General features: G+C 45.8%; 1 protein-coding gene across 1 annotated transcript in view; it reads right to left on the reverse strand.

Annotated features, from left to right (window-relative positions):
* dner (delta/notch-like EGF repeat containing) overlaps positions 1-21,221 on the reverse strand; it is a 325,026-nt gene that overhangs the window by 36,813 nt on the left and 266,992 nt on the right. The window contains exon 7 of the mRNA XM_084332911.1: positions 16,748-16,861. Within this exon, the coding sequence (XP_084189037.1) occupies positions 16,748-16,861 (114 nt within the window). The remainder of the gene's footprint in view (positions 1-16,747; positions 16,862-21,221) is intronic.

The following is a 21,221-nucleotide window of genomic DNA, read 5'->3' on the forward strand; positions in this document are numbered from 1 at the left end:
CTGCCGGCCACTAGATAATAAATGTCCATCTCACTCAGTGAAATTAGGCACTTTCTACTGCAGATCAATGGAACTGCCTGCTAGAGACTCTCTTCATTAACCCAATGGAATACACACACAAACTCTAATGCAATCAGTACAGCACTTTATTACATTTACTGTAAATCACAGACCAGCATTATGTACGCACATGTGTACTGTACATATAAGCATGTGCAAGTGTACATACATGAACACACACAGGTGCATAGGCTTGGCACAGAATAATAATTACACACAGACACACACACTCAGCAACACAGATTAGTCTCTCTCAGACCAGGCTGCAGAAACAAATTAGTGGGGGGGCATAAAATGTTCTCGGGGGGGCACAATGGTTTTTCAACACAGGTTCCCTTTTATACGTTTCAGCTGGGACAGCGGCGCTGTGGCTTGCTTGGCGCTGCCCACGGTGCTGAACTAAACAGCAGAGAGGCAATTGAAAAATCTAATTTCTCTCTATCTTAAGAACTTTCACTTATACAAAAACAGACTGAACGGATATATATAACAGACCTGCTGGGGCAGCGGACTGAGAGCAGGGGACACAAACAGGCTGGATAAGATGGTCAAGAAGGCCAGTAGCGTGGTTGGGTGGAGCTGGACTCTAGCGAGGGTGGCGGAGAGGAGGAACCTTGCTAAGCTTCAGGCCATCAGGGAAAACCCCTCCCACCCACTATACACAGACTTGGCTGACAGGAGGAGCATGTTATAGGCTCACACTACCTAAATGCAGCACTGAACGGCACAGGAAGTCCTTCATTCCGACAGCCATCAGACTATACAATGCATCACTGTGCCTCACTGCATCACTGAGCACAGAGTGACAATTACCATCTTCCTGGACTCTTACTTTTTAAACAGCACTGTGCATTATTACACCTACTGTAGACTTCAGTATATTTTTACTGTATTTATTTACTGTATCTTTTATTCTATTTTTATTCTATTTCATTTTATTCTATTCTTACAGAGGTACAGACACACACACAGAGGTACAGACACACAGACACACACACAGAGGTACAGACACACAGACACACACACAGACGTACAGACACACACACACACACACACACACAGAGGTACAGACACACACACACAGAGGTACAGACACACACACACACACAGACACACACACACACAGAGGTACAGACACACAGAGGTACAGACACACACACACACAGAGGTACAGACACACACACACACACACACAGAGGTACAGACACACACACACACACAGAGGTACAGACACACACACACACACACACACACACACACACACACAGAGGTACAGACACACACACACACACACACACACACACACACAGAGGTACAGACACACACACAGAGGTACAGACACACACACACAGAGGTACAGACACACACACACAGAGGTACAGACACACACACACACACAGAGGTACAGACACACACACACACACACACAGAGGTACAGACACACACACAGAGGTACAGACACACACACACACAGAGGTACAGACACACACACACACACACACACAGAGGTACAGACACACACAGACACACACAGAGGTACAGACACACACACACACACAGAGGTACAGACACACACACACTAAGTCATCCCGCCCCCACTCCACTTGAATGTGGAGCAGTTTCTGCTAGCTACGAGACCAGGCCCTCATCATCCAGGCTGCTAGCTACGAGACCAGGCCCTCATCATCCAGGCTGCTAGCTACGAGACCCTGCCCTCATCATCCAGGCTGCTAGCTACGAGACCCTGCCCTCATCATCCAGGCTGCTAGCTACGAGACCCTGCCCTCATCATCCAGGCTGCTAGCTACGAGACCCTGCCCTCATCATCCAGGCTGCTAGCTACGAGACCCTGCCCTCATCATCCAGGCTGCTAGCTACGAGACCCTGCCCTCATCATCCAGGCTGCTAGCTACGAGACCAGGCCCTCATCCAGGCTGCTAGCTACGAGACCCTGCCCTCATCATCCAGGCTGCTAGCTACGAGACCAGGCCCTCATCCAGGCTGCTAGCTACGAGACCAGGCCCTCATCCAGGCTGCTAGCTGCTAGCTCCCCTACGCTCTGCATCTTCTGGCCGCCTCAGACCTACTCCTATCCAAGCTCCGGGAGGGTCATCAAAGAGAAGTCGCCTATTCTCAGTCCTTGCCCCACAATGGTGGAATGAACTACCCACCCCAGTTAGGACAGCCGAAACCCGTCCAATCTTTCGCCGTCGACTAAAGACGCACTTCTTCAACCATTATCTGAAAAAAAAAAAATTTAACCCTAACTAACCTTACTGTCATGTACTTGTCCTAATATACTAACCTACACTGTAACACCCAACACTTTGATGAACATTGTTACTCAGCTGATAGAGTTGTGCCCTTCCTGATGACTTGTCATACAGAACTTGTAAGTCGCTTTGGATAAAAGCGTCAGCTAAATGACTAAATGTAAATGTAAATGTAGGCCATTTGTTTTGTTATTCTTATTTGTGACTTGTTCTGTCTAAATGTTTAATGTTGAGTGATTTGCAGTGTCAAATTTCCCTCAGGATAATACATTTCTATTCTATTCTATTCTATATCTTTGAAAAGTCTCCATTTATTCAACACTTCTGAATTCACTGACAAACTGAACTGAACTGACAAAAATAAGGTGCATAAAAAAGCAAACAAATTCCTCCACAGGCTACTCACCATCATTAGTAGAGCGGCAAGCGGCGTTTGGGGACAGAGTGAAATCCTCTTAAAACACTGCCCCTCCACTCATTCCTGAACTTTTTTGTTAAGTCCTTCTCAAATGCCAACTGAATTAAATTGGCCTTAGTTGCGTCGATGAAGCATACTAAGGCGATGTTCTGTAAAGACGTTCTTGAAGGTAGAAAACGAATTCTCACAGAGTGCCGTGCTAGCTTCAGTAGTGTTGTTGTTGACATCAGTGCCCACTAGGGCTGTCCCCGACTAAGGATTTGGATAGTTGACTTTGATTGAAAAAAAAAAAAAAAAAAAAAAAAAGGTTTACCAGGGTGGGCACAGCTGACTCAGTGGGCGGGCCCGGCCCCCTAATGCCCGCCCATGGCGCCGGGACTGGTCTCTCTACTCTCTGGAGTTATAGAGGATAGATGAAGCTACTGTATCTCAAAGGATGACAAGACGGGTTCACACACCACAGAGACACAGCTGCTCTCACCACAGAGACACAGCTACTCTCACCACAGAGACACAACTGCTCTCACACCACAGAGACACAACAGCACAGAGACACAGCTGATCTCACCACAGAGACACAACACCACAGAGACACAGCTGCTCTCACACCACAGAGACACAACACCACAGAGACACAACACCACAGAGACACAACACCACAGAGACACAGCTGCTCTCACACCACAGAGACACAACACCACAGAGACACAGCTGCTCTCACACCACAGAGACACAACACCACAGAGACACAACACCACAGAGACACAGCTGCTCTCACCACAGAGACACAACAGCACAGAGACACAGCTGCTCTCACACCACAGAGACACAACACCACAGAGACACAGCTGCTCTCACACCACAGAGACACAACAGCACAGAGACACAGCTGCTCTCACACCACAGAGACACAACTGCTCTCACACCACAGAGACACAACACCACAGAGACACAACACCACAGAGACACAACACCACAGAGACACAACACCACAGAGACACAACACCACAGAAACACAACACCACAGAGACACAACACCAGAGAGACACAACACCACAGAGACACAACACCACAGAGACACAACACCACAGAGACACAGCTGCTCTCACCACAGAGACACAACACCAGAGAGACACAACACCACAGAGACACAACACCACAGAGACACAACACCACAGAGACACAGCTGCTCTCACACCACAGAGACACAACTGCTCTCACACCACAGAGACACAACACCACAGAGACACAACACCACAGAGACACAACACCACAGAGACACAACACCACAGAAACACAACACCACAGAGACACAACACCACAGAGACACAACACCACAGAGACACAACACCACAGAGACACAACACCACAGAGACACAACACCACATATACAAACCACCCTCGGAAGCCAGCCTCTTTGATGTGGGACCAGAGTTAAGGGCATGGCTACAAGATACAGAGTTGGACCTCTGACGTTACACGAAAGAAGAAGAAGAAGAAGAAGAAGAAGAAGAAGAAGAAGAAGAAGAAGAAGAAGAAGAAGAAGAAGAAGAAGAAGAAGAAGAAGAAGAAGAAGAAGATGAAGAAGAAGAAGAAGAAGAGACACAACAGCACAGAGACACAGCTGCTCTCACACCACAGAGACACAACTGCTCTCACACACACAGAGACACAACACCACAGATACACTCTCACCACAGAGACACAACACCACAGATACACTCTCACCACAGAGACACAACAGCACTCACCACAGAGACACAACAGCACTCACCACAGAGACACAACACCACAGAGACACTCTCACCACAGAGACACAACACCACAGATACACTCTCACCACAGAGACACAACAGCACAGAGACACAACAGCACAGAGACACAACACCACAGAAACACAACACCACAGAGACACAACAGCACTCACACCACAGAGACACAACAGCACAGAGACCACAACAGCACTCACACCACAGAGACACAACAGCACAGAGACACAACAGCACAGAGACACAACACCACAAGAGACACAACAGCACTCACACCACAGAGACACAAACAGCACTCACACCACAGATACGCAACAGCACACAACACACACCATGCACACCCACACAGATAGAAAACATACACCAGAGAGGCACATACTGTATACGGATGAACATACACACACACGCACATCAAAAGGGAAGAACAGGATGGAACTAAATAAACAAAAAAGTTAAATTGCTCTGATAAAGGACAATGATATGGAGAGGATAAGGCCCAACCCCCTGGCTTCCTGCTCCCAGTGTGTAGATAGTGAGACTGAGAGAGTGTACAGTGAGAATGCCCCCTGATCATAGGTTTCATTCTACCCTCAGGGGTTTCCCTCAAGCTAGACAGTAATAGGGTACATATCATTCTCTAGTGAATCCTAATTGAATGACTTGAAGATTATCATATAAGAGAAGAACCAAGAAATGCCTTAAGATGCCTGCCTCTTATGCCCCTGCTGTCCCCTGATTGAATCTCACTGAGACCTTCTCCCCCTGTGTCATCCGTAATCTGTCTCCCTTTCAGCCTTCCTACTGTCTCTATGGTATAAAGAACCATCTCTCCTGTGTCATCTCTAATCTGTTTCCCTCTCAGCCTTCCTACTGTCTCTATTGTATAAAGAACCTTCTCACGTGTGTCATCCCTAATCTGTCTCCCTCTCAGCCTTCCTACTGTCTCTATTGTATAAAGAACCTCTATGTCATCCCTAATCTGTCTCCCTCTCAGCCTTCCTACTGTCTCTATTGTATAAAGAACCTTCTCTCATGTGTGATTCCTAATCTGTCTCCCTCGCAGCCTTCCTACTGTCTCTATTGTATAAAGAACCTTCTCTCATGTGTGATCCTTAATCTGTCTCCCTCGCAGCCTTCCTACTGTCTCTACTGTATAAAGAACCTTCTCTGCTGTGTCTCCCCTTAGTGTATCCTGCTTAGCCTTCCTACTGTCTCTATAAATAACCTTCTCTCCTGTGTCATCCCTAATCTGTCTCCTTCTCAGCCGTCTTTCTGTCAAAAATTTTGTAAAGAACATTATCTCCCGTATCTCCCCTATACTCTGTGAGATAAAGATCAATGTCACACCTTGTTCAAAGTCATTTTATATCATTATGTCTCTCTCTCTCTCTCTCTCTCTCTCTCTCTCTCTCTCTCTCTCTCTCTCTCTCTCTCTCTCTCTCTCTCTCTCTCTCTCTCTCTCTCTCTCTCTCTCTCTCTCTCTCTCTCTCTCTCTCTCTCTCTCTCTCTCTCTCTCTCTCTCTGTAATTGGGGGGAGGAGCCTCCCAGGGCCCCTGGTCATAACTCATCCTGACATGCTGCTGAATGAGATCAGTCTGGAGCAACAAGCCACTCTCTCTCTGAGGGCCAAGCACACACACACACACACACACACACACACACACACACACACACACACACACACACACACACACACACACACACACACACACACACACACACACACACACACACACACACACCACACACACACACACACACACACACACACATCGACACAAGATACACATTCACGTTTACACACACACATACACACATTCATCAATGACAAACAGTTATTGATTCCTCAAGCACACACATACAAAACCTTAGTGCTCTGTCCCTCTCACTGCCTCCAATCTTCCTTTCTATCACGAGACATAATCAAAGATGACACAGTTTGAGGCACTGAAACATTTTAGTTTGATGCACCACATGGTTGGCACCAGATGCCAAGGGATGGGAAGATGGGAAGTAAAGCTTGGGTTCTGCAGCAATTAGGCTCCAGAGAGATGGAAGGTAGCTAACTACTTATCTAACAGCTAATTCATTGGTCCTCATTCTCGAACATTTACGTAAGTACCTTTGTAAATATCTTGGTAAAAAGTTTGTACTAACACGTCCTCCTCCGGATCCCTGAACGTGTGAAACGGTGTCCATAAGTGGCCAAAATCTTCGCAGCTGGGTTCCCATGAATGAAAAACGTCACTCAATCTTAAACTGGAAGCGCGTTCTCGTACACTTGCATTTGCATACAGACACGCCCCGCCAACTCCTTATAAGGTGAAGGAGGCGTGTGCAAAACAGCGAGAGGGTCAGCATTGCATTTGTACCGTGCTGACCCATTCAACAGGTAGCACAGAAGTGATTTGCGACTGATCTCCAAATGAGATTAGATTAAAATGTATTGTCATTATACACAAGTACTATACAATCCAACCAGAGTGCAAATGTAACAGTAAAGTGCAATAGTAACATACAATGCACAGGTGATTAAACTGGGTATAAATTATATAAATACTACTGAGTAATTGTGTGTTTTATTTGGGCCCGGGTGGCCGCAAGCGCTTCCTTCACCACACGGTCCTCTCCTGGCTGTTAGCGAACCTCTCCAGGCTGTTAGCAACCCTCTCCTGGCTGTTCAGCATTGCCTGGACCGCGTGGCACAGGCACGGGCACGCGTGGCACCGCTGGTGGACGGGGGGCAATTGTAAGCTGTATATAATAATAGTGACAACATCAAGTAAATCAAATCCATGTTTAAAGGCTTTATTCATCCTACATCTGTGCAATTAATCGCTGTCGGACTTGGACAGCAGTCTGTTGTCCGGGCAAGATGAGCAGTGGAATGTTGGTTGTCATATTTATTATCATTATAATTATTTAATTAAGTGGATGTCTGTAGGATCGATGTGACGCAATCACCAAGGACTTCTCCCACAGACTGTTGAAAACACGGGTGCACACCAGTCTGTCCGACTTACATCCAATTATGACTGCCTTTTCAAGATCGTAAATCCTACAGCAAATTTACAATACGAAGCCGTTTGAGAATGCCGAATAAATTAGTAAATCGAGTTACGAAGGAATTCCTTGGTAACTTTCACGTATGTCCGTTCGTGAATGAGGACCATTTTCTTTTGCAATGCCCTTAAATAATGGTCAATATGATTGAAGTAGCAAATTTTTTCTCTATATATCAAATTGTTTATTTATTTATTTGATGGCGTGTCACTGGCCATGAGCCATCTTGAACAGGGTCTGCAGCTGGACGCTACTCGTGTCTGTCCCACAAATGTAGACCAATCACAGCGCACACTGCAATACGTCATCCGCACTGATCGCCACGCCTCTATTTTGGTCATGCCACGCCTCTTTTGGAGGAAAACAACTTGGGGAATAAACAGGGATTAGATGGTGTTTGTTCATAAACAAAAATCTGAGAACACAACACTAAAGCATTACATGACGTGCAGGAGTGGGTTATGAGAATTAGACCATGCCTAGGGGTGGTTGTTAGGCCCGTGGCGCAGCCGAGGGTCGTTAGACCCCCCTAGGCATGGTCTAATTCTCATAACCCACGACTGCACGTGGTGTAATGGCTTTTATACAATGGCCGATGTCATCCAACCTTATTGCTATACAATAAACACACATTAATTGAAGATTTATTGACAAAACCATCCGCAGAAAGAGTAGTTCCCAAAAAAAAATTGGAAGCAGCTCGGAAGTGCATCCAACTGTTCTCAGTAAGACATCCAACAAACTAACACATCCAACTGTCTCTCAACTAAGACATCCAACAAACTAACACATCCAACTGTCTTTCAACTAAGACATCCAACAAACTAACACATCCAACTGTCTTTCAACTAAGACATCCAACAAACTAACACATCCAAAAAAAAATTTTACCTACTTTCTATAGAACTTCATTCTTAGATGCTTCTATAGAAAGTAGGTAAAACAAAACAAAAAAGTGTTCTTTGCCCTATAGGGGACAAAATAAGTTTTCTTTGCCCTATAGGAGGGATTTTTTTTAAACCTACTTTCTATAGAAGCAGCTGGGAGGTGGCTGTTTTAAGTGAGCGTGGATTATTGAATTGATTGATTGATTGATTGCTAATTTTATTACTGTCCGCCTTGTTTCCAACTGGTTAAGCTTGGCGACTCTTTCGAAGTCGCTGTCTTTCGAAGTTGGTTAAGGTTAGAGTTTGGAATCAGGGCTGGTGGTCTATCGCCCTGCTCTAAAGACAAACTCTAACCTTAACCAACTTCAAAAGAGAGCGACTTCGAAAGAGTCGCCAAGCTTAACCAGTTGGAAACAAGGCGGACAGTAATAAAATTTGCAATCAATCAATCAATCAATTCAATAATCCACGCTCACTTAAAACAGCGCACCTCCCAGCTGCTTCTATAGAAAGTAGGTACAAAAAATATATATTTGCAATTAATCAATCAATCAATCAATTCGCGCGATTTTTATTTTGTTCCACAATGACTCATGACCCACTAATTACATAATCCAACATTGTGTAAGAAACTAACCCATTCGCCGTGACAGAATCGTTTTTGATTTAGTCTTTATGACCCTATCAACATATCCATTCGTAACGTTTACTGTCTGCCATCTTGCTTGCATTTCTAAAAACTCGCACGGCGGAGTGATAGTAATTCGGTTGTGGGCGGGTCCTGGGACCAAGAGCGTTGGTTATAACAAATACCCACGTGTAACTCAGAATCGAGAAATTTGCATGCCATTGTATAAATGGATATAAATCACACTTGAAGACCATCGTTGCCCAGAAATAGTCATTACATCTTAGTTTTAGGTAATTTGTAGATTAATAGTAATATTAAATGTCCACTTAGGGAAATGGGGAAATATCCTGCAGCTGAATCGGGAAATACCAAGACTGAATAGGCATGCCTGAAAACAGATCGAATGCAACGTTTCACAATAGTGTGAACGCTATCTGGCGACCAGTGTTGGAAAGTAATTGCTTGACATAACTTGATGCACTAACAAAACAAATGTTTCAAACAATCTAAGCAGTCTGGCAATGGTTATTATAGAGGCCAAATACAATAGCAACCAATAGGAATGGTGTCTGTGTTTTCCTCAAAATATCCTAGAATATATTATGCAATGTTAGCTACATCATGTACATTAGCTAAGCTAACGTTATCAACATACTGGAAGTATAACGTAAAGTATGTTTCTGACAATATTGCAGGAAATAGGACATGCAATAGCTGGATCTTGATTCATTTGATCTGTAATGCCTAGTTTGACAGTTTGATCTGAATTTGGTTAGATGGTAAAACATAGCCAGACATTCGATAATTATCACATGCGTACAATCAATGCAGCTTGCTCATAAGTAAACTCTCTTTTTCCACCTAAATGGTTAATCAGAATATCTTTCAGACAATATTTTAGGTGAGCAATAGTTTCTTAGAAATAATTCTAAATAATTACTTTGCTGAGAAGTGAGAACGCAAAGGGAGGAATGTGTGGCCGAAGCATAATGTGTGTGCCCCTTTGTTTTGGTCTGAGATGCTGGTGCTCTAGTGTGACATCTAGTGGCTACAACTATTGGTGCAGTGGTGACAAGATGCCCACATTGATAAATTAGATTTTCTTCAACCCTACACTGCAAGGAAACTAGTTTGCAGTTTGCAGTGACAACACAAAATGCCAAAAGGTTGACAGCAAAACCAAGACAGTTTTATCAACAGGCCCCCAGGCAAAGCTATTTAAGTATCTCTGTCCTACTTTACATTAGATAGAAATGCAGGTCTTGTTCTCCCAGCTGGAATCTGAGAGATCAAAGCCTGGTTCCGTTCTGATGGTTTCTGCTATGGCTGTCACTGCTGTCATCCAGCATAATGTTTTATGCACTTCTGTCTGCTGTGTCAAAGACTTCCGCAGAGGAGATCTGTGCTGTATAAACTTCACTTGATGTTAGAGTGTGCGTGGTAGATGGCGTTGAAGCGCCCAAAAGTCTGTGCTTCCGTGCTCCTGCTATTAAGTTTGGTGTGTCTGTGTGTGTGTGTGTGTGTGTGTAAGATAAGATAAGATATTCCTTTATTGATCCCCTTGGGGAAATTCAGGCATCATAGCAGCATGAGGGAGGGGAGGTACAGGTATGGGCAGGGTAATATAGGAAGGCATATATATATATAAGAAAATAGAACAGTGTAAACAATATAATTAACTCTGAATATAAAAATATGAGAAAAATAAATGTCAGGTATTTTGTAGTGTAAACAAAAGTGCAGATGAGGGTCTGCATGCCCTATTATGTTACAATAACATAACATAATAAAATTTTTATCTGAAAATATACTATGAGTAAGAGTAAAAGTACCCTACAGGGTACCCTAACTGGCATGATATACGTCATACATTGTGCCGGTTTTGGTGGTTACATTTAATGTACACTGTACACCTATTCCTAATAGTTCTTGAGTTCTGCAGCCGCTAGTTCTCTAGCTGCTGGCAGCAGTCCATGCGCACGGTTGTCGAGCCTGATGGCCGCTGGCCCGAAGGACTGGCCAAGACGGTAAGTGGAATGTCTGGGGGGGGGGGTTTGAGTCTGTGGCTGAACATATCCTCCTTTGTGTGTGTGTGCATGTCTGTAACCGTGTATGTGAGTGTGAGTGTGCGTATGTATGCCTGTGCACTTCTCATCTCCCTCCAGAGAGCCGAGCACTGAAGAGTGAAGTCTGGAGTAAAGAGATGTGTCACTTCCTCTGTAGAGAGGAACAACGAGACACAGACTCATATCGTTGAGGGAAATGGATGTAGGCAAGAAGGACCAACTGAGAATAACAGCCTTCATTTCTTATACAGTCAAGCTTGTGATTTACTCTCTCTGTCATTCTGCTCAACACTTTAAAAACCAATGGTGCTACGCTATCAAAAAACGTCTACTGTATGTTAGAATGAAGGGTAACTCTTTAGTTTGATAGTCCTGATTGTAGACGCTCTGAGTCTAGAGTCAGCAGTCTGTCTGTTGGCTGCTGACAGGGGATGTTGTCAATTATGGTAAGTTGAAAGCCTAGATAATATCACACAGTCAACAGATAAGAGTTACATGACATGACTGACAAGATGTCAAGATAATCTACAATGGTGCGTCACTCTACCACTACAGAGACCCAGGTTCAATTATCGGCAGCGCTACATCTGGTTTGATCAGTAGTCCCTACGTGTTGCAACAGCGACTCGGTTCTGTCTCCCAGGCGGTCCTGAGGTCCGGGACCTCTCCTGCATCCCGCCATCAGGTGGGCTAGCAGGGGTGTGTGGGTGTGGACCGCGGGGTGCTGTGTCACACGTGGTCCCGCTTGCGCTGTGCGTTCGGGGGTGCCTGGTTCCCCTTTTTTCGCACTTAGTGGAGTTGAGTTTTAATACATAGCAAAAGGTATGTACAACGATCACTTAATTACATTTATGATTTGAAATAGTATGCACTTTTATGGCAAATGAGTATTCGTAGGTAGATCAATATCGAATGTCCAATCTCTGATTGCGCAGGAAGCAAATATACAACCTGGAATATTTAGGGAACAATAGCAATGATACTTGAATGATTATATAGCTGGATACACTAGGGGAAGGTTCCGACTGCTTGTAGGACAGCTGGAGGGGGGGGGTAGAGTCTGGCTGTATCCCGTCTGGCCGAGGGTATCCTGGGAGAGCCCACAGTCGTGCGACCCGGTGCCCAGCGATCCTCGATCCACAGATGAAAGCAGTTGGACTCTCTGTGGCCGGCGTCCTCCGGTCCACGATGGAGAGACGTGAGGCGACCTCGTCGTGTAGAGCGTCTTCTCACCTGTCGTCCTCTCCGGGGGGGGTATTTCCAACACACCGCAGTGTTGGCCTTTATCCATAGAATAATCAAAGTACTCAAAGCATAATCCAAGCCGGGGAAGGCTAGCCGTCGTCGGTAGAATAATCCAATATACAGGTCCACTCGCTCTTTGGCCTGGAGCTCCTCGGGTGCAGCTTCACGTGGGGTCAACCACCCTGGATAAGCGTCCAGCTGATGCCCGAAACGATGGGGGTGCTGATTACTATAGAACTCTTACCGCACGAGGCACTACATATGAATAGACTATTATTAGCTTAATAGAATACGTCCAACTCGACGATATAGTGCCAAATATGACTATTCAAATATTAATATACACGATGTCTCAATGCCGATACTGGGCCGAATTGGCCTTACTGCCCACACGTGGTTCGCGGGGAGGCTTTTGCGTCTGTCACTCTGTTGGAGGGTAAGGAACTGGACTAAAGGAAAGCTCTACTTTAATAGCGCAGTATATATACGCACTATGAACAAATAGTACCATTAGTGGTGCGGTAGACATATTCCTACGCGGAACTAGGACTTGTCCATACATGTTGAGCGGTACGATTGAACCTGGTCTGAGGGGTATGGCGACCTGGCACCAAGGTCTCGTCCAATGGTAGAATGGAGACTATTATGGGATGTTCAGTAGACTAGAAGGGATATTCAATGCATATTGTACAAGGAATATACAAGGGATATCAGGGGATATACAAATACAATTAAATATATATAAATAAATATATATATTCGGTTTAATCTGATCCTTCAGAACACTCATCATCGGTACAATGTGACTTTTTTGTAACCTCTTTTATTGAAATAAACTAAACTAAAACTAAATAAACATAGAACAAAGTCTGAGTTGAGGGCGAGGTCCCATATTGTTTGAACCTCCAGTTTCTTAAAAAAATTTAAATTTTTCCAAACAACATGAGAGGTAATTGCCGCGAAACCCAAAACGTGCTCTTCAAACGCAGGATTACCTAACAAGCCCCCTTTTAAATATTTAGAACTCCTCAAACTAATTAAAACCCCCTATCCCCTATTCTCCCAACAAACAATAAACAAACATGTTTAGGATTATAGATTCCTCTCCTTGCCGGGGCCCCTTGTTCTCCAGCAGGCCGTAGATTAATAATTCAGTCAGGTGATGCATTGTTAGCGTTCCTCTGGATCACAGCCGAGTGACCACTGGGAATTGTACCTGGAGCAGAAAACACACTCTCGCTGCCAACTCTTACATTCCCCATCTTTTCTTTTATTGATGTAGTGGGGAGGATTATCATTTTCTTTATGCTTACCTTGCAGTGTGGATGTATGGACTTTTGTGTGTGTGTGTGTGTGTATGTGTGTGTAAGTTACCGTGCGTGCGTGCGTGCTTGTATGGTGCATTTGTGCGTATTGCACTTATGCGCATGTACCCACACCTGCTTCTACGAGCGTACATATGAGCCTGCCCTTGTGGGGGGAGTGCTGCTTGGGCAGAAGTTTTGCGGTCAAACACCCCCCCTGGGGATCCGGCAGTGGGGCGTCAGGTCTAGGCGGGCTAATTAGAATGGAGGGGGACGGTTTAAATTAAGCATCACCGTGACACAGATACTGACAAACACACAGCAGAAACAGACCCTGCGGCTGGGATAACGGGGAGAATTGGGACGTTTGTGAAATATGACCATGCGGGCACTTTAGTAAGCATGTTTGCGAGCACAAGCGTGTACTGTAGGTATGCACTCTGGGACATACGTGCATAATGTAGTACATTGTCTCTCTCTCTCGCTCGCTCTCTCTCTCTCTCTCTCTCTCTCTCTCTCTCTCTCTCTCACTGTCTGTCTGTCTGTCTGTCTGTCTGTCTGTCTGTCTGTCTGTCTGTCTGTCTGTCTGTCTGTCTGTCTGTCTGTCTGTCTGTCTGTCTGTCTGTCTGTACTGGGGCCGACCAACTGGCCCCGGTATTCACTGACATATTTAACCTTAGAACAGGCTGTCATCCCCACCTGTCTGAAGAAGTCCACCATTATCCCTGTACCCAAAGAATCTACGCCCGCTTGCCTCAACGACTACCGCCCTGTAGCTCTCACCTCCATAGCCATGAAGTGCTTTGAGAAGCTAGTGAAGGGCTACATCTGTTCCTCCCTCCCCATCAACCTGGACCCCCTGCAATTTGCATATCGCCCAAACAGGTACATGGAGAATGCCATAGCCCATGTGCTGCACACAGCAGCATCACACCTGGACAAGAGGCAGGGGAACTATGTGAGAATGCTGTTCATCGACTACAGCTCAGCATTCAATAGCATAGTCCCCTCCAAACTCATAACCAAGCTCAGGGACCTGGGCTTGAAGTATGACCTCTGCCAGTGGGTCGTGGACTTCCTGACGGGTAGACCCCAGGTGGTGAGAGCAGGCAACTGCACCTCCTCATCCATCACGCTCACATAGGGGTCCCCCAGGGCTGTGTTTTGAGTCCCCTCCTCTACTCCCTGTACACACATGACTGTGTGGCACAGCGGAACAACAACACAATCATCAAATTAGCTGATGACACAGTAGTGGTGGGCCTGATCTCTGCCAATCACGAGAGGGCCTACCTGGAAGAGGTAGAGAATCTGTCGCAGTGGTGTCAGGAGAACAGCCTCTCCCTGAACGTCAGCAAAACAAAAGAGATGATTGTGGACTTCAGGAGGTCCGGGGTCAGGGACTACAGCCCCCTCAGCATCGACGGGGGGCACCGGTTGAGAGAGTGAACAGTTTCAAGTACCTCGGAGTCCACATATCCGAGGACTTGACATGGACCACACACATTGACAGTGTTGTGAAGAAGGCACGGCAACGCCTCTACTTCCTCAGGCGCCTAAGGAAGTTCCAAGTCAGTCAGAAGATCCTTAAGAACTTCTACTCATGCACAATAGAGAGCATCCTGACTGGCAATATCACCTCCTGGTTTGGGAATAGCACCGCACAAGACCGTAGCAGACTACAGAGAGTGGCCCGTTCAGCCGAACGCACAATTGGAGGGGGGCTTCCCACTCTCCAGGACATTTACAACAAGCGGTGCATGGGTAAGGCTAAGAGAATTATCAAAGACTCCAGCCACCCAAACAACTGCCTCTTTGAACTGCTGCGGTCAGGCAAGCGATATCGGAGTCTCATGGCAAGCACAGAGAGACTCAGAAGAAGCTTCTATCCTCAGGCCATCAGAATGCTAAATGACAATAACACTATGTAACAACCATCAAATGCACTCATAGCACACACATCCACACGCACACACTCACTTTAAACAAACAACTCACTGCAGCACCCACTTTACCCACTTTAGAACACATAAACACACTTTATATTTATTGGTAAAGAATTTGCACTACACCCATACCTCATTACACCTTACTGTAAATTGTACCTAAATTGTACCTCATCCCATTTCTGCTTTGTACTGTATAGTATATTGTATTGTAACTCAGTTACTTCTACTCTGCATTGTACATTGTATATATGTATATACTGAACACTTTTGTCTACGTACTTGACTTCTATTTTATACTTGCTATACTTATTTTATACTTATCTATTTTTGTCTAGCACAGTCTCTGGAGCGTAACAGAAAGAAGCATTTTGTATAAAAGTATTCTGTACTTCTGTATGACAACTAATAAAGAAACTTGAAACTTGAACTTGTCTGTCTGTCTGTCTGTCTGTCTGTCTGTCTGTCTGTCTGTCTGTCTGTCTGTCTGTCTGTCTGTCTGTCTGTCTGTCTGTCTGTCTGTCTGTCTGTCTGTCTGTCTGTCTGTCTGTCTGTCTATCTCTCTGTCTCTCTGTCTGTCTCTCTGTCTCTCTCTCTCTCTCTCTCTCTCTCTCTCTCTCTCTCTCTCTCTCTCTCTCTCTCTCTCTCTCTCTCTCTCTCTCTGTCTCTCTCACACGCATATAGAAACTCACCATTCTATCTCTCCACCCCCCTTCTCTCTCACACACACACACACACACACACGTGCGCACACACACACACCACACACACATACACTCAGTCACTCTCTCTCTCTCTCTCTCTCTCTCTCTCTCTCTCTCTCTCTCTCTCTCTCTCTCTCTCTCTCTCTCTCTCTCTCTTTCTCTCTCTCTCACACACACACACTCACACACACAGTCACACACACACACACACACACACACACACACACACACACACACACACACACACACACACACACACACACACACACACACACACACACACACACACACACACACACACACACACACACACACACACACACACACACACACACACACACACACACACACAGAGACACACTCTGTATGTGATGTTCTTACCTTCTGAGCAGTAGCATCTGGGTCCAGCTAGGCTGCTGGAGCAGGTGGCTCCATTCCTGCAGGGCTGAGGCTGACAGTGGTCCACTAGAGACTGGCAGCGCTCCCCTTCATACCCTGACAAACACACATAGACAATAGACACATACGGAAATTAACTACAGTAAAACAGTATTCCTGTGATTTTTTAAATGTATGCACCGAATTCTATAGTACTACTATAGTATTTTTGTTTAAAATCTGTGGTGTGTATGAAAAATCCACAGGAATATCTGGAATCGATGGTATTTATGTGGTAAATCTACAAATACAAAAGAAACAGGAATATTAGAGATTCTGTAGAAGGCTGCTTATCTGGCTTCAGATTGTTTAAATATTATTGATTATTTGTAGGGCTGTCAGTTTATCGCGTTAATTAGATTAATTAATTACACAGCAAATTATTGCGTTATGAAAATTAACGCAACATTAATAATATTTTTTTGTATGTATATATTTTTATCTTTTTTTATCTCATTCATTCCATAAGAACGTAGAATAAACATTTATAGATTTTTTTTTTAATTGTCCATTTGCATGTTCTTGGTAGGGACATCTATGGATCTCAGGGAATGTATTCCCAGTGTCAGAAATACTGTGTCTGTTACTAGGCGTGAGTAAATTGTAATGCACCAAATGAGAATATCAATTAAATTAAAACAATTTTTTTTTATCTTTCACTGTGAATAACACCATGCTAAAATTTACCAGACCTGAAAAATCTAAGCAAATGAATAAACGGAAGATGATTAAACAGAAGGTTTTGTAGATACAGTACTGAATTCTGCCATCCGGACACATGCAATTTGAAATATGATTATAGAATATAGAATATCAGGCCTAAAATGGTTATGTGATTAAAATGCGATTAATTAGATTAATTAATTACAAATCCTGTAATTAATTAGATAATTTTTTGTAATCCCCTGACATCACTAATTATTTGACATCACCAGAGTCAAACAATGGGAGAATGGACATTTGGACTATAGGGAGTGTTTAGCAGAGTGAGTAAAGCAGGAGCAAATCCTATACAAGAAGCCAAGTCTTGCTTTTACTTTTGATTGAAGATGTAACACATGCTAAGAAAAATAATGTATATTATCTAACCAGATAACCAGGTATTTATAAGAGGTGACTGTTTCCAGAACTGAGCCATTCGTTTGTGTGATGTTTCCAGGAGAGAAAACGTAAGGTTATGTATATAACCAAGTTCTATGAATTATGGTGACGCTCAGCATCATTCTGCACGCACTTCACTTCGTGCACGAGCACTGAATAAAAAATTCCACAATGTACCTTTACATCCCAACATTCGTCTGGCCACACCCCTATCCGCTTACCTTCATAAGCAGGTGTGTGGTCACCTACTCGCCTCCTTCCCAAACTTTCACCACAAGGCGAGATCAAGGGCCGCAGCGGTGTCCTGATGCTGAGCATCACCATAATTCATAGAACAATATACATAACCTTACGTTCTATTTCATTATGGCTGCCGCTCAGCATCATTCTGCACAAGAGGAGCTGAGCGGGAGCCAAAGCTCGACAAATGTACCCCGCTGAGGCCCCCCACAACCATCAGACCGGGGAGGACCAAGCCCCCGACCCTCCCTAATGGAGGATACCCTCCCTATTGGAGGATGGGAGGGAGACGGATCCGACCGTGCGAAGAGGAACTCAAGCAACTCAACGCACAGGGTGAGCAGACCGTGGCTTGACCCCACGACTACGCACACGCACAACCCGCATGCCACCAGGGAACGAACGGAAGGAACAACCCTCGTTACTGCCCCCAGAATCACGGGGTCAAGAGCAAACTCAACCCTGTGGCAAGGCCGTAGCAGCGGAGCGCAAAGGAAGACCCAGACCCACTGAAGGGACTGGATCCCCTGGAAAAAGGGGGCCCGGAGAGGTCAATGACGCCAGGCATCAAGACCCCACCAGGCGGTCACTTAGTGACACCGCCCCCCACATCGCCAGCGTATTCGGATAGAGCCCCTCCAAGAGCGGGCCCTTACCCCCCAATAGTACACTGCCTGGCACACTGACCCTGCAAAACAGGCAGTCAGCATGGCCGTAAAGCACTCAAAAAAGGTTAACCAACGGAAGCAGGCAGCGCACCGGGGATACCAGGCAGCAGGCTGTAGACCTGAGCCTGGAGCACTGCGGACGAGACAGGCGCCAAAAGGGGTCAACTGAAAACAGCCCCCCCCGGCGGAAGGGGCGTATGCTGGCGTTGTTGAGCACCATGACAAAGCCTCCATAAAAAAAAAACACCCAGAGGGGTCGAGGCAGAGAAGGCTGACACGATTGGCAGACGTCATGAACGTGCAGGGGCACACTCAACCGGGTAACCCGGGAGTTGACTCTGCTCCAACACCCCAGGGAATCAACCACCCTCTCGGTACACAGACGGTGGTTGTTCCTATAACCCCTCAAGAAAAAACTCCAAAACACACCTGCGGGTATACACCAGCTATACCGCAGTACAAGTGTTTCAGTTTTAAAAAAAGGGTTATTCCAGGCCTACGGGTCGACGAAACATTACTTCGGACCGGGCCCGGCGGCTCGGGAAGCACACAGGGTTACCAGAGGAGGTCCAAAAGACCACCCCAACAGCCCCCTCTTCGCCACGCGTGAGAGAGGAGCGAAAAGAATGGAGAACCAGCCCTAAGCTCACTGCACTTGGTATTCCCAGGCGGTCTCCCATCCAAGTACTAACCAGGACCGAACCTGCTTAGCTTCCGAGATCGGACGAGATCGGGCGTGTTCAGGTTGGTATGGCCGTAAGCCATTACGATAGTGCAGAGTACAACATGTACCGAACAAAGGGTCTCCATAACGCCTAACCCTGTGACACCCGGGCCGACCCGGCATTTTTCCCCCCGAAAAAAAGCACAAGTCCCTCAGGGTACCAGAACAGCAGATCTGCATCCCCGGCGGTCAACGGGTTAACTGACCTGGACCAGCGCGACCAGAACCAGTTCTGTGCCCTAACCACGCCGACATGCCCACTCCAGAAGAGGGGGTAGGTATGCGTGTCGATCTAAAACATGAAAAGAGGGCGCCACCCAGACGGTCCCATTTGTACCGCGCTCAGTGGCCCACCCCAAGGGCGTGAGACCCCTCTACCTATGTTCTGATCTATTCCGTTAACATCCCCCAGATATGAACGAGAATTCATCGAGACAACCTAGTAAACTGGCGCTCGGAAGAGACAAAACTCCATCCCAGTTGCCCTATAAAAACGCTGTTTTAATAACGAGCAACCAAGGCGCACTTAGCCCCTGCGTGATTCTTAACAGAAACACCCAGAGCCAGCACTATGTACGCGTCGAGACCCAAACACATCAATGGATAGTCTAGCAAGACACCAGACATTGTTCCTCCAAGTCGCCTGGGAGAACGACACGGAGCCGTCGTGCTTCATGTTCCTTCCTCTTTTTATTTAAAAAAGAAAGAAACACAGACTGACATGTAGCCCACGTGACGCAGCTGAGGGTAACATTCTTTTACATTTTTACATCCCGCCACCCTCGCCACAGGGAGGAGACGGAAATCCCCAGAGAGACTTCCCAGTTCCCACGCGAGCTGTATAGATTGAAAAGAATATATTGTAACATTGAGCTATGTAACACTTGGGTTAGGGCTCTCCGAGGAGGAGGCACTGAACCAATACACACTCAATAATCGAATTGAATAGAATACACACACAATAGAGCAGAACTCCTTTTTTTGAAGTTCTACTCACCTTGACAATCTGAGGAGGAGGCTCTGAACTCTGAGGAGGCTCCCTCACTGGGAAGGAGAGTCCGAACTCACAGAAGGCACTTCTCTCTGAGGAGGATCTTCGTGAGGAGGAGCTCTGACAACTCCCTGAAACAGATCCATAACATGGACCTGAACAACCCATGGAAGTCTTACCACTAGAGACACGCTCAGTGACGTACTCTATGGTGGGGGAATTTCCGCAGTGCACACGCCCAATCTTCCAGGGCGTGGGACCAGGAAACTCCACCCCCCCCCCCCCCCCCCCTCTTACCCTGTAACGTGCCGAACAGCAACGTGACAGGAACCTTGAAGGACAGGTGGTTTTAACCCCTGACCAACAGAAAAGGGGAGGAAAGGATTACCAGTTCACCCCTTTACGACCCCTCACCCATGATACGATGTAATGACAAGTAGAGCATGACACAGTCATAGCCTGCTACATGAAGCATCAAACAGCCTCACATAGCTCATGTGATAACCTGCTACCTGAGTTTTACTAAGGAAAAAACACAGAACAGAGAGGGCCCCTTTAAGAGCCCCGGTCCAGACTTACACATGTGCTTCTGTTGGCCAAACCTAACCCAGTTGTAGATCACAAAGACACACACAACCCTTCATCACAACAAAAAATGGCACAGTACACTCTTACTACAGAGGAACGCCGTTT

This window comes from Notolepis coatsorum (assembly GCF_963971535.1).
Source record: "Notolepis coatsorum genome assembly, chromosome: 1".
In the NCBI taxonomy this organism is placed as follows: domain Eukaryota; kingdom Metazoa; phylum Chordata; class Actinopteri; order Aulopiformes; family Paralepididae; genus Notolepis; species Notolepis coatsorum.